General features: G+C 44.8%; 1 protein-coding gene across 5 annotated transcripts in view; it reads left to right on the top strand.

The window, feature by feature from the left end:
• The window catches only part of ENTPD5 (ectonucleoside triphosphate diphosphohydrolase 5 (inactive)), a 55,792-nt gene that overhangs the window by 34,416 nt on the left and 8,893 nt on the right, over positions 1–12,483 (top strand). For all 5 annotated transcript variants that reach the window (XM_024231771.3, XM_024231773.3, XM_054530831.2 and 2 more), the window contains 8 exons: positions 1,564–1,707; positions 7,351–7,426; positions 7,665–7,700; positions 8,317–8,405; positions 8,714–8,793; positions 9,758–9,816; positions 10,763–10,864; positions 11,719–11,859. In XM_024231771.3, coding sequence (XP_024087539.1) covers positions 1,564–1,707; positions 7,351–7,426; positions 7,665–7,700; positions 8,317–8,405; positions 8,714–8,793; positions 9,758–9,816; positions 10,763–10,864; positions 11,719–11,859 — 727 coding nt within the window. The remainder of the gene's footprint in view (positions 1–1,563; positions 1,708–7,350; positions 7,427–7,664; positions 7,701–8,316; positions 8,406–8,713; positions 8,794–9,757; positions 9,817–10,762; positions 10,865–11,718; positions 11,860–12,483) is intronic.

Raw genomic sequence — 12,483 nt, 5'->3', positions numbered from 1 at the left:
AATTAATTAATTAAAAATAAATAAGTAATAAAAAAAGAAAAATTAGGAGCTGTTGAAAGCAACTATATTATTAGAAACTGACTTGGCATTTAGAAAAGGTGATCATGTTGTAGTTGCTAACAATGATCAAAGGGCAGTCAGATATCAGAATAAAAGTTCATTCAGGGAAATAGTGGATTTAAAATAATGGTTTTCATTTATTACAAATTGAGCATCTACTGTGTACAATATGATGATACAAAAATAAGCCTGACATGTTCTTTAGGAGATCATCAAAAGTATGGCATCATTACTGCTACAGTTTGTGTGGCAACCACATGCACTCTGCCTCATGCACACGACAGTTTAGTGGTGGTAGGTGGCGTATCTCCCATCCTACACTTGAGGAAACCAAGTCCCAACAAGGCCAAGTGACCTAAGTTAGGCCACAGGGCTAGCAAGCAAGTCTTCTGACTCTAACTCCTGTGTTTTCTTCACTATACCATCCTAAAGCTGATTTACCTATAAGAAACATGAAATAATCAGCCAGGTGCGGTGGCGCATGCCTGTAATCCCAGCTACTCAGGAGGCTGAGGCAGGAGAATCGCTTGAACCCGGGAGGCAGAGGTTGCAGTGAGCCGAGATTGTGCCATTGCACTCCAGCCTGGGCAACAAGAGTGAAACTCCGTCTAAAAAAAAAAAAAAAGAAAAATAAATAATCAACTAAAATGATCATAATGTAAAAGAATAATTTGGCCAGGCACAGTGGCTCATGCTTGTAATCCCAGCACTTTGGGAGGGTGAGGTGGGTGGATCACTTGAGGTCAGGTATTCGAGACCAGCCTGGCCAAGATGGTGACACCCCATTGCCACTAAAAATACAAAATTATCTAGGTGTGGTGGCATATGCCTGTAATCCTAGCTACTTGGGTGGCTGAGGCACAAGCATCGCTTGAACCTGGGAGGTGGAAGTTGCAGTGAGCCAAGATCACACCACTGCACTCCAGCCTGGGTGACAGAGCAAAACTCTGTCTCAAAAAAAAAAAAAAAAAAAAAAAAGAATAATGTTTTATTAGGAGTGTCAAAATGAAATGGATTCTCCTTTTTTTTTTTGAGATGGGAGTCTCACTCTGTTGCGCAGGCTGTGGTGCAGTGGCATAAGCTAAGCTTGACTCACTGCAACCTCTGCCTCCCAGGTTCAAGCAATGCTCTTGCCTCAGCCTCCCGAGTAGCTGAGACTACAGGCGTGTGCCACCATGCCTGGCTTATTTTTGGATTTTTTAGTGGAGATGGGGTTTCACCATGTTGGTCAAGCTGATCTCAAACTCCTGACCTCAAATGATCCACCCACCTTGGCCTCCCAAAGTGCTGGGATTACAGGTGTGAGACACCACCGCGCCTGGCCTGGATTCTCCTTCTTCAAAGCAGCCCACTTCTCTAGTTTTCTCCTGCTACAGAGCAGAGAGAGGTTGGAGCCCTATGCCACCTCCCTCTTCTTGCTCCCACAAAGTATGTTGACAGAACAGACCAGTGCCAGCCACTAAATGGATCGTTCATCAGATGAATGGGTTGTCTCTTTTGAAGGGTGCTGAGACTGTTCAAGGGCTCTTAGAGGTGGCCAAAGACTCAATCCCCCAAAGTCACTGGAAAAAGACCCCAGTGGTCCTAAAGGCAACAGCAGGACTACGCTTACTGCCAGAACACAAAGCCAAGGCTCTGCTCTTTGAGGTAAGTTTTAAAGCTGCATCTTGGATCATTCTGCCCTTTTCCCTATGTGAATACTTTATGAGTTTTTAGCCTTTTGGAATGTGACTACTACCTTCAGTATTCCACCACTGCCAAAGCACTGTGATGACTCTGACCACTTGTTATAGCTAGTTGTTTACATTTTTAACTATCACTCTTAAATGTACAGAGCTTTTCCTAAAAAATTTAAAGTACTTTCTATCTAGGATATTCTTCATTCTTTTTCTTTTTCTTTTTCTTTTTTGAGATGGAGTCTCACTCTGTCACCCAGGCTGGAGTGCAGTGGCACCATCTTGGCTCGCTGCAAGCTCCACCTCCCAGGTTCACGCCATTCTCCTGCCTCAGCCTCCTGAGTAGCTGGGACTACAGGCACCCGCCACCACGCCTGACTAATTTTTTTATTTTTAGTAGAGACGGGGTTTCACTGTGTTAGCCAGGACGGTCTCAATCTCCTGACCTCGTGATCCGCCCGCCTCGGCCTCCCAAAGTGCTGGAATTACAGGCATGAGCCGCTGCGCCCGGCTGATATTCTTCATTCTTTTAGATTTTTAAAGCAGAATCAGAAATTGTTTCTAATCAACTTTATTAAGATAAACTTAAGTACAATAAAATGTATCTATTTTAGGCTGGGCACGGTGGCTCACACCTGTAATCCCAGCACTTTGGGAGGCTGAGGCGGGTGGATTGCCTGAGGTCAGGAGTTTGAGACCAGCCTGGCTAACATGGTGAAACCTTATCTCTACTAAAAATACAAAAAATTAGCTGGGCATTGTGGCGCACGCCTGTAGTCCCAGCTACTCAGGAGGCTGAGGCAGGAGAATTGCTTCAACCCAGGAAGCAGAGGTTCCACTAAGCTGAGATCACACCACTGCACTCCAGCCTGCGCAACAGAGCGAGACTCCATCTCAAAAAAAAAAAAAAATTATCTATTTTAGGTGTACAGTTAAATGAGTTTTGACAAGAAATAGAAATTTCCTCATGCTTTTTTATAGTGAGTTTCCCTCACCCCTGAAACCAACCAATCACTAATTTGCTTTCTGTCACTATAAATAAGTTTTGCTTATTCTTTTCATATAAATGGAATTATACAGTTTTTATTTTTATTTTTGTATATCTGGCTTTTTTCCTCTCAGCATAAAGTTTTTGAGAAGAATAATGGAATTTTAAAGTTTGATTTTTTGTTGTTGTTGTTGTTGGAAACAGAGTCTCGCTCTGTCTTCCAAGCTTGAGTGCAGTGGCATGATCTTGGCTTACTGCAACCTCCACCTCCCAGGTTCAAGCAATTCTCCTGCCTTAGCCTCCCAATTAACTGAGATTACAGTTATGTGCCACCACACCTGGCTAATTTTTATAATTTTTTTTTTGTAGACATAGGGTTTCACCATGTTGCTCAGTCTTGGTTTCAAACTCCTGAGCTCAGGCAATCCACCTTCCTTGGCTTCCCAAAGTGCTAGGCTTATAGGAATAGGCATGAGTCACCACGCCTGGTGAAGTCATATATATATATATACATTTTTTTTTTTCTGTTGCCCAGGCTGGAGTGCAGTGGCACAATGTTGGCTCACTGCAACCTCCGCCTCCCAGGTTCAAACAATACTGCCTCAGCCTCCAGAGTAGTTGGGATTACAGGCATGTGCCACCACGCCTGGCTAATTTTTGTATTTTTAGTGGAGACAGAGTTTCACCATGTTGGCCAGGCTGGTCTCAAACTCCTGGCCTCAAACTCCACCCGCCCTGGCCCCCCAAAGTGCTGGGATTACAGACGTGAGCCACTACACCCGGCCCCAAGTCATATATTTCAACTCCCTTCTTACTCAGATCAAAAATTTAAGTATAGAGAGTTTTGTTAAATTCAGTATTTTTATTTTTATTCTTATTTATTTATTTATTTTTTGAGAGACAGAGACTTGCTCTGTCGCCCAGGCTGGAGTGCAGTAGTGCGACCTCAGGTCACTACAACCTCTGCCTCCCAAATTCAAGCGATTCTCCTGCCTCAGCTTCCCGAGTAGCTGGGACTACAGGCGTGCACCACCACTCCCAGCTAATTTTTGTATCTTTTAGTAGAGATGGGGTTTCGCCATGTTGGTCAGGCTGGTCTCAAACTCCTGACCTAAGGTGATCTGCCCACCTCAGCCTCCCAAAGTACTGGGATTACAGGCATGAGCCATCGTGCCCGGCCAAACTCAGTATTTTTAAATTTTATTGTACATATTTGTTATGCAGTAAACATGTAAGTTAATAAAATTTAAATTTCATGTTGTGAAGAATATAAGCATAATCTCATTATAACAAAAAATCAGGCTCGGTGCAGTGGCTCATGCCTGTAATCTCAATATTTTGGGAGGCCAAAGCAGGAGGATTGCTTGAGGCCAGGAATTTGAGACCAGTCCAGGCAACAAAGCAAGACCCCTATTTCTATAAAAAAAATTAAGTCCCGGTGTGGTAGCTCATGCCCAAAATCCCAGCTCTATGGGAGGCCAAGGTGGGCAGATTACCTGAGGTCAGGAGTTTGAGACCAGCCTGGCCAACATGGTGAAACCCCGTCTCTACTGAAAATACAAAAATTAGCTGGGCATGGTGGCTCACACCTGTTGATCAGCTACTCAGGAGGCTAAGGCAGGAGAATTGCTTGAACTTGGGAGGCGGAGCTTGCAGTGAGCCGAGATCACGCCACTGCACTCCAGCCTGGGCAACAGAGCGAGACTCTGTCTCAAAAAAATAAAAAAGATTGAAACTAAAAATCATAGTAGGCCAGGCGCGGTGGCTCATGCCTGTAATCCCAACACTTTGGGAGGCCGAGGCGGGCGGATCACCTGAGGTCAGGAGTTCAAGACCAGCCTGGCCAACATGGTGAAACCCTGTCTCTAATAAAAATACAAAAATTAGCTGGGCATGGTGGCGGGCACCTGTAATCCCAGCTACTGAGGAGGCTGAGGCAGGAGAATTACTTGAACCTGGGAGGCAGAGGTTGCAGTGAACCAAGATCGTGCCATTGCACTCCAGCCTGGGCGACAAGAGTGAAACTCCGTCTCAAAAAAAAAAAAAATTATGGCAAAAAAGGACTCTGTATTACAGGTGTACTAATCCCCTAAATCCATTTTCCTATGACTGTCAGTACAGAGGACTTAAGTCACTTATCCAAGGATGAGCAGCCTAGTATGTCTCTGTGAGAACCTGAATCCTGATTCCTGATTTATTCCTCATTTATTCAACTTAAGAGTGCTTACTGGGCCGGGTGCAGTAGCTTACATCTGTAATCCCAGCACTTTGGGAGGCCAAGGCGGGTGGATCAGGAGGTCAGGAGATCGAGACCATCCTGGCTAACACGGTGAAACCCCGTCTCTACTAAAAATACACAAAATTAGCCAGGCATGGTGGCAGGCGCCTGTAGTCCCAGCTACTCGGGAGGCTGAGGCAGGAGAATGGTGTGAACCCGGGAGGCAAAGGCTGCAGTGAGCTGAGATGGCGCCACTGCACTCCAGCCTGGGTGACAGAGCAAGACTCTGTCTCAAAGAAAAAAAAAGTGCTTACTTTGTACTGGGTACTGGTGAAGTTACTGGAATACATTCAGCAGGGAATCAAAAATACAAAAATGGTCTTTGCACTCCTGGAGCTTACATTCTACTTCAGGAAGACAGAAAATAAACATCTGATCAAGTCAAAAGAAAGTTAGGTTAGGTTCTGTAGTTGCTATGGAGGGAAAGAAAAAAAAGCAGGGAAAGGCAGGTAGGGAATCTTGTGATAGTGTGAGAGAAATGCTATTTTAAATAGGACAGTCAGGGAAGAAGTCTTTGATAAAATTCAGTTGATCAGAGATCTGAGGGGGATGAAGAAGCAAGTTACACAAAACATTTGTGGGAAGAATATTCCAGGCTAAAGAAACAGCAGGTGCAAAGGCCAGAGGCAGGTATGTGCTTGGTATGTTAGGAACAGCATCCAAGAGGTCAGCATAGCTGGAGAGGAAAGAGCGATATGAGAGGTAAGGAGGCGGTAACCTCAGAGAGGCGGGGTTAGGGGGTGTTTATCATGTAGGATCTCAAAGGCCAGTGTAATCACTTCGGCTTTTTCTTTTTTTTTTTTTTTTTTGAGACTGAGTTTTGCTCTTGTTGCCCAGGCTGGAGTGCAATGGCGCTATCTCCGCTCACTGCAACCTCCACCTCCCGGGTTCAAGTGATTCTTCTGCCTCAGCCACCCAAGTAGCTAGGATTACAGGCATGTGCCACCATGCCCGGCTAATATTCTATTTTTAGTATAGATGGATTTTCACCATGTTGGTCAGGCTGGTCTCAAACTCCTGACTTCAGGTGATCTGCCCGCACTTTGGCTTTTTCTATAAAAAGGAAGCCACTGGAAGGTTTTTTGTTTTTTGGCATTTTGTTTTGTTTTGTTTTCTTTGAGACAGTCTCGCTCTTGTTGCCCAGGCTAGAGTGCAATGGCGCGATCTTGGCTCACTGCAACCTCCACCTCCTGGGTTCAAGCAATTCTCCTACCTCAGCCTCCCAGGTAGCTGGGATTACAGGTGCCCACCACCATGCTAATTTTTTTGTATTTTTAGTAGAGATGGGGTTTCATCATGTTGGCCAGGCTGGTCTCGAACTCCTGACCTCAGGTGATCCACCTGCCTCAGCCTCCGAAAGTGCTGGGATGAGAGGTATGAGCCACCATGCCCGGCTGCCACTGGAAGGTTTTGAGCCAAGGAAAGACATGATTTGACATCCATTTTTAAAGCACCGTTCTGGCTGCTGTTTTGAGAACAAACTGTAGGATGGGGGAGAAAAGTGGAGAAGGCAAGAGCAGAAGCTCTCTTGCTGTGCTTCATCCTGTTCACTTATCTGTCTTTAAAAGTTTGTTTATATATAACTTAACTGGTTTTTCCTGGTTGAAACAGGATCCAGAGGTCATTATGTGGTATGTTTCATCCCATCAGAAATGAGAACAGCTAACAGACTAGATTTCTTCCTATCCTATTTGGAGAATTCTTTTTTCTTTCCCTTGATAATTATATAAACATAAGACATAACACCCATATCAATGGTCTGTATTATGGAAAGGCAAGATGTTTTTGCAAGATCTTCATTCCCATCTCCTGAAACAGGATTCCTTAAGTCTAGATCTGGAGTCTCCCCACACTCTAGAGACCCTAGCCATATGCGTGCCAGAATCTGACAGGAGCTGGTAGCAGAGTACCTCAGCCCTTAGGTGTGAACTTCACCACAGTGGGTTCGTGTCAGCTCATCTAAGGAATGGAGTGGGAAGGCTCCTCCTAGTTTCCAGTGTATGTCCAGGTAGAGTTTATCAGGTTTAAAAAGTTACAGGATCCTGATTTGAGCTGGCAGGGTTAAATATATGCCTTTCCGTAGGTCCAGTTCACCTATACATTTAGATGGTTTGATTTAGCTTTACTTAAAGTCAAAGGAATCTCTGTGTTTGTGTTTTTGCAAGAAACTGGTAATGGCTTGCCTAGTTTCTTCTCTAGTTTCTTAGGGCAAAGGAATGAGTTTTGCCAAAATGTTATCTAGGAAAAATGGAGTAGTTTTCTAAGGCACTGTAGTTTTCTAGGACACTGTCAAAATATGGAAATCTATTTTATTGCCTTAGGGATTTTTTTTTTTCCTTTTTCTCTAGGTAAAGGAGATCTTCAGGAAGTCACCTTTTCTGGTACCAAAGGACAGTGTTAGCATCATGGATGGGTCCGACGAAGGTGGGAGAGGTGTTGATATGTGTTCCAGGGGGAGAGGGGCAGGATCAGTGAAAGATCTAACTAAAGGAACTGGGGTCAGGAATAAACAGAAGGAATGGGATAGCAGGAAATAGAAGACAGGGAGAAGGGAACATGTGCTCTAGACATGGAATTTAGAGAGGAAAAAAAAAACAAGGATGGGGCCAGGAAAGAGAAAAAAATGCTCTGGGATCTAATCCTTGTCTTTCTTTCTTTTTAGGCATATTAGCTTGGGTTACTGTGAATTTTCTGACAGGTAATACATCCTCAAGTTTATCTTTAGAGCTTAACTATCTTTTACATGCATAGTGAGAAGAGTAAAAAGCCCTTTCTTTCATTCTGTATTGTTTCTTCTTCTTTAAAAAAGGAAAGGAGGCTGGGTGTGGCAGTTCATGCCTGTTAATTCCAGTGCTTTGGGAGGCTGAGTCGGGCAGATCACTTGAGGCCAGGAGTTCAAGACCAGCCTGGCCAACATGGCGAAACCCCGTCTCTACCAAAAATACAAAAATTAGCTGGGCATGGTGGTGTGTACCTGTAGTCCCAGCTACTCAGGAGGCTGGAGAATCACTTGAACCCAGGAGGCAGAAGTTGCAGTGAGCTGAGAGCCGAGATTGTGCCACTGCACTCCAGGCTGGATGATAGAGCAAGACTCTGTCTCCAAAAAGGCCCTCCAAAAAAAAAAAAAAAAACACCTGCCTTGAAGGCCTCTGCTGCAACGAGAGTCCTTCTGAGTTGACATTCACCTGCAGCCTTGGGGCTGGGGAGCAGTGGAGTATGTATGGAATACCTTCAGTGTATGATAAGAGCAAGAGAGATAAGTGTTGGGCTGCCCAGGATGTCGAGGATATTTAGAGCTGGCTCTCATTTGACAGGTCAGCTGCATGGCCACAGACAGGAGACTGTGGGGACCTTGGACCTAGGGGGAGCCTCCACCCAAATCACGTTCCTGCCCCAGTTTGAGGTGAGTCATTTAATGAAGATCTGGTTAGAAGTGCACTTGGCAGGCATATCATGGTGCCAAGAAAGAGGCGCCCCATTTTCAGCCAGCAGTTCTACCACACTTAGGTAGAGTCAAGTCAATTAATAACTGGGTGAATGTTCCCTTGCCATCTCACTGTTCAGAATCCCTTCGTTTCCTCAAGCCGAGTGAGATTAGCCCCTTAATCTGTCTTTATCTCTGATTTTTTGCTGGGAGGGACGGGTGGTGGTATGAACATCTTCAGGTAATTACAGATCCTGAATAGTCTTTTTGCTTTTTCTGATTTGCAGAAAACTCTGGAACAAACTCCTAGGGGCTACCTCACTTCCTTTGAGATGTTTAACAGCACTTATAAGCTCTATACACATAGGTGAGGACGGGGACAGTGAAGAATAATATTTCATGTTGTATGATTCTCCTAACTTTTCAAAGTGTTCTCAAATCTGTTATTGTATCTGATTAGCAAAAACAAAGTCTGTGCCAATTCCCTAAGGCCTATCAACTGAAACCCGGGCCACTTACAAAGCCCGAGGAGCCTAAGAGGCTTCTCCATTCTTGGCCTCTAAAGCATTAATATATGACTTAAGAGTCAAAAGTTTTCGGCTGGGTGCAGTGGCTTCATGCCTGTAATCCCGGCACTTTGGGAGGCCGAGGTGGGTGGGTCACCTGAGGTCAGGAGTTTGAGACCAGCCTGGCAAACATGCTGGGGTTTAGTAGAGAAACCCCGTCTCTACTAAAATACAAAAATTAGCTGGATATGACAGCGCACATCTGTAATCCCAGCTACTCAGGAGGGTGAGGCAGGAGAATCATTTGAACCCTGGAGGCGGAGATTGCAGTGAGCCGAGATCACACCACTGCACTTCAGCCAGAGTGACAGAGCAAGACTCAGTCTCAAAAAAAAAAAAAAAAAAGAATCAAAAGTTTTCTGTAGGGAGAGGACACTTCAAGAAGGCTCAGGCAAAGCTCCTTGCCAACTCCTTTGAGCTGGCCTTCAGAGGTTCAGAATCTAGCCTGGAATTTGATCCCAGTTGGGGCTAGGAGCTAAGCTAAAGAGAGCTTTTCTGGGAATGGTTCCTAGTGTGGGACCCTAGGAATTGTCACTGTCTCTGGCCTTTGAATGATAACTGTGGGGAATTCTTACTGAATAGCCTTGATCCAAACTGTGCAGAAATTACCCCTTGTTGACCACAGGAGATGAATATGTCACAGAGACAGAATAAGGTTTTCATCTTTCCAGAGGGACACAGGAACCATGTTGCTTTTGAAAGAGGTAGCTTTAGGCTAGAGAACTTCAGGACCAGCATGAAATTAGTCAATCCTGTATTTTACAGTTACTTGGGATTTGGATTGAAAGCTGCAAGACTAGCAACCCTGGGAGCCCTGGAGACAGGTTTGTCTGGGTACCTGTGCTGGGGGGTGATGGTGAGGGCGACACAGATACTCCGCTTGCTTCTTCCCTTCCTTGATAGCCATTCTGTGGAGGAAAAGATTATGTTGAATTGGGAGGCAAATGTTGTATAATGGACCTAATAGTGGCAAACTCCTTTTCTATTTTATAAGTTCAGAAGTTTTGATGTATATTATTAGCCATTTTTAGAATGAGGTCTACTTGTTCAGGGGTAACAGCCTATGTCTAGGCAGCTGAAGTATCTGCAGAAATCCCAGGCTTTAAGAATACATTTGGCAGGAGCTTGCTGCCCTGAGCTTTACATTGGAGGCACAGGAAGCAGGGTCTGTTCTACATGCAGGTGGAACAACAGAGTAACTCCATTGATCTCTTCACAGTTGAGGTCAGGCAGAACTGGGTTCAGTCCCAGTGTTGTGATTTGAGGCAAGTAACCTATCTGTGCCCCTTTCCTCACATTAAATGAGAATTTGCATTTAAGGCACTTTGTACAGTAATCTGTTATTGGGATGACATCTGTTTTGCATTTCAGAGTATACAAAATATCTTCAAGTATATTTCATTTAAGCCTCTCAGCAACCAGTGAGGAAGGTAGCATAGCATTTCTTTCCTGTTTTTATAAAGGTGGAAAGTTACTGTATTGTAGGTTTTGGATCTCTTTGAGATGTGATGAAAGCCGTGGACCCCTCTGACAAAAGCACATGTGCATGAAAATTTGCTTCTGGTTTCAGGGGGTTCACCAACCCCACAAAGCCTATCTGTGAACCCTGAGTTAAGGATTCCTGTCACAGGGTGTTGTCATGGAATTAATTTCATAGGATTTTAAGGCCCAGCCCCCATGATGATCTTTTCCACCTCACTGGCTTCTTGCTTGCCTTCCTCCCTCTCTCTCACTTACTTACCTCTTACCTTGTGCCCTGGATTCTTTCAGGGACTGATGGACACACTTTCCGGAGTGCCTGTCTACCGAGATGGTTGGAAGCAGAGTGGATCTTTGGGGGTGTGAAATACCAGTATGGTGGCAACCAAGAAGGCAAGTGATGTTTTTTTCACTGGTTAAAAGTTACGTTTACAATGGAAGCTCTGGAAAAGTCCCATGGGAAACTTTTTCCAGAACTCAAGAGAAGCTTATCTTCTTTCAGGAACTTATTCCAAAGATCTTGGCATGCCTCCAAGGACTAATGTGAAGCGACAGTGAACAAAGCAGCTGTCATTCTGCATCAGCCAAGTGTCATGGACCCATTAGATACCTGCGCTTAGCCAAGTGCTGTGGTGCACATCTATTGTCCTACCTACTCCAAAGGTTGAGGCAAGAGGATCACTTGAGCCCATGAGTTCAAGGCTGTAGTGCGCAATGCCACTGCACTCCAGCCTGGGCAACAGGGAGACCCTACCTCTTACAAATTAATTAAGAAGCATATTCTAAGCCTAGGTCTAATGCAGCAGTGTGAAACCCTGTTTAGTTAATGGTTAGCTATTTAAATTATAGTAAAACTTAAAACCGAGACAAGAATGATTCATCGTCTTATAAAAGGTATATACCTGAATATCAAGGAATGAACTTGAATTCCCAGTGAAGGAAGCAGGTGAGCCCTTTAGCTACTTGCTTACAAATGCTATGGAATGTAATGCTAGGCAGTAGCGCGAGGTTGGCCATGATCTGGTGAATACAGATTAGGCAGGGGAGCGGCCATGGAGACACAGACTGGTGAGGCTGCAGACGTTTGCTCATCTTTGTTTTGAAGCCTCTTGTCCCAAGCCTCAGCCTTCTCCTGCTTTCCTTGACCTTCCTGCTGTTCCCTCATTGTCTGCAGCAGCCTGCCTCAGAGAGTGTCCCCTTCCCCCAGCATCGTTCTCACCTTACCCCTGTGCACCTTTGCCTGGCAGGGGAGGTGGGCTTTGAGCCCTGCTATGCCGAAGTGCTGAGGGTGGTACGAGGAAAACTTCACCAGCCAGAGGAGGTGCAGAGAGGCTCCTTCTATGCTTTCTCTTACTATTATGACCGAGCCGTTGACACAGACATGATTGGTGAGTTCACCCCAGATGTCAGTCCAGAGAGGAAGGTGGATAGGGCTGTGGTGGGGAAGGTCAAGGAGAAAGAGCACTTGAGGTGCTTTGTTGGGGTGATTACCCACCTCTTTTCTAGTCACTCGAACAAAAGGGTGGAAATGACTTAGAGTCTTTTGGAGGTGAGAGATGACCAAAAACAACTATATGAGGTCTTTTTTTTTAACATGTTTATTGAGGTGTAATTGTCATACAATAAGTGCACATTTAAAGTATACAATTTGTTAAGTTTTGTCATGTATACACCCATGAATCCATCACCACATTGATGGACCTGATCTGTCATGGCCTGAGAGATATGAATTAATTTCCTATTATTGTGGGGGTGTTGTTGTTGTTGTTTTGGTTTTTTGTTTGTTTGTTTGTTTTTTGAGACAAAGTCTCACTCTGTTACCCAGGCTGGAGTGCAATGGCGTGATCTCAGCTCACTGCAACCTCTGCCTCCCGGGTTCAACCGATTATCCTGCCCCGCTCTCCTGAGTAGCTGGGATTACAGGTGCCTGCCACCACACCCGGCTAATTTTTTTTTTTAGTAGAGACGAGGTTTCACCATGTTGGTCAGGTTGGTCTTGAACTCCTGACCTC

Source organism: Pongo abelii, chromosome 15 (genome assembly GCF_028885655.2).
Source record: "Pongo abelii isolate AG06213 chromosome 15, NHGRI_mPonAbe1-v2.0_pri, whole genome shotgun sequence".
Lineage (NCBI taxonomy): Eukaryota > Metazoa > Chordata > Mammalia > Primates > Hominidae > Pongo > Pongo abelii.
The sequence above is the reverse complement of the archived record's forward strand: the minus strand, read 5'-3'. Positions and strand labels throughout refer to the sequence as shown.